Source organism: Apaloderma vittatum, unplaced genomic scaffold (assembly GCF_000703405.1).
Source record: "Apaloderma vittatum isolate BGI_N311 unplaced genomic scaffold, ASM70340v1 Scaffold29391, whole genome shotgun sequence".
NCBI lineage: Eukaryota > Metazoa > Chordata > Aves > Trogoniformes > Trogonidae > Apaloderma > Apaloderma vittatum.
Window position 1 is genome coordinate 1 of NW_009697800.1, and position 741 is coordinate 741.

General features: G+C 50.1%; 1 protein-coding gene across 1 annotated transcript; it reads right to left on the reverse strand.

Moving 5' to 3' along the window:
- Positions 1–5: 5 nt before the first annotated feature.
- On the reverse strand, positions 6–674 carry LOC104280204 (antigen-presenting glycoprotein CD1d-like; the record flags this gene model as incomplete). Its single annotated transcript, XM_009877779.1, has 2 exons — positions 6–266; positions 417–674. Coding segments are annotated over 2 exons (519 nt in total), but the record flags the coding sequence as incomplete, so codon positions are not given.
- Between the last annotated feature and the right edge of the window lie 67 nt (positions 675–741).

Here is a 741-nt window from a genome sequence, read left to right on the forward strand (position 1 = left end):
GTCCTTCCCATAGTGCAGTAACACCTCCAGGACATCAACACAGGTCTCATTGAAGAGGAAATCCACCAGCTCACTGAAGGCGCGACTGTTCTCAAGAGTGGACTTGATGTACCGTGACAGGTTAGTGTCTTGGGCAAATTGCCAGGAATAATTTTCTACGTTGAGGCTAAGGAAGTCCTGTCCATTGTAGCCCACATGAACGAAGGCTCCAGAGGTCCTATTGAGAAAGAGCTCACAGCCTTCTACGTACTGGACCACAAAGGGATCTGGAAGGGCAGAAAGAGGTTACAAAACTGCCTGGGACTGCCGTTTGAGGTGCAGTCTGCGTCTCCTCAATACCACCAGCATTGTCACGTCCTTCCCCACTTCCCATAGAGCTGTTCAGCGAATGGATGTAGAGAAAACCTGGTACTCACAGGGCATATAATTCTTGATGGAACCTTGATGGAAATTTTGATTGCACTTCTGCAAAAAGATCTTGTACATGTTCTCATAGGTCTCCCAGTCACTGTGGGGTAGGGCTGGCTGTACCCACGGCTGGAGGAAGCGGAAAGTCCAGGTGTGCTTATCAAGAGAACCGAGTTCAATGTCATTCATCAGGCCCACTCCCTCTGTGTCCACAAAGGAAGCGTTTTCGAAGATGCTGGTCTGGAGCAGCTGGACAGTGAAGGTCTCTACACAAGACAGGGATCAACTGGATCAAGGGATCAAGGAGGAGGTGGGAGTGGGAGGAGAGGGCTT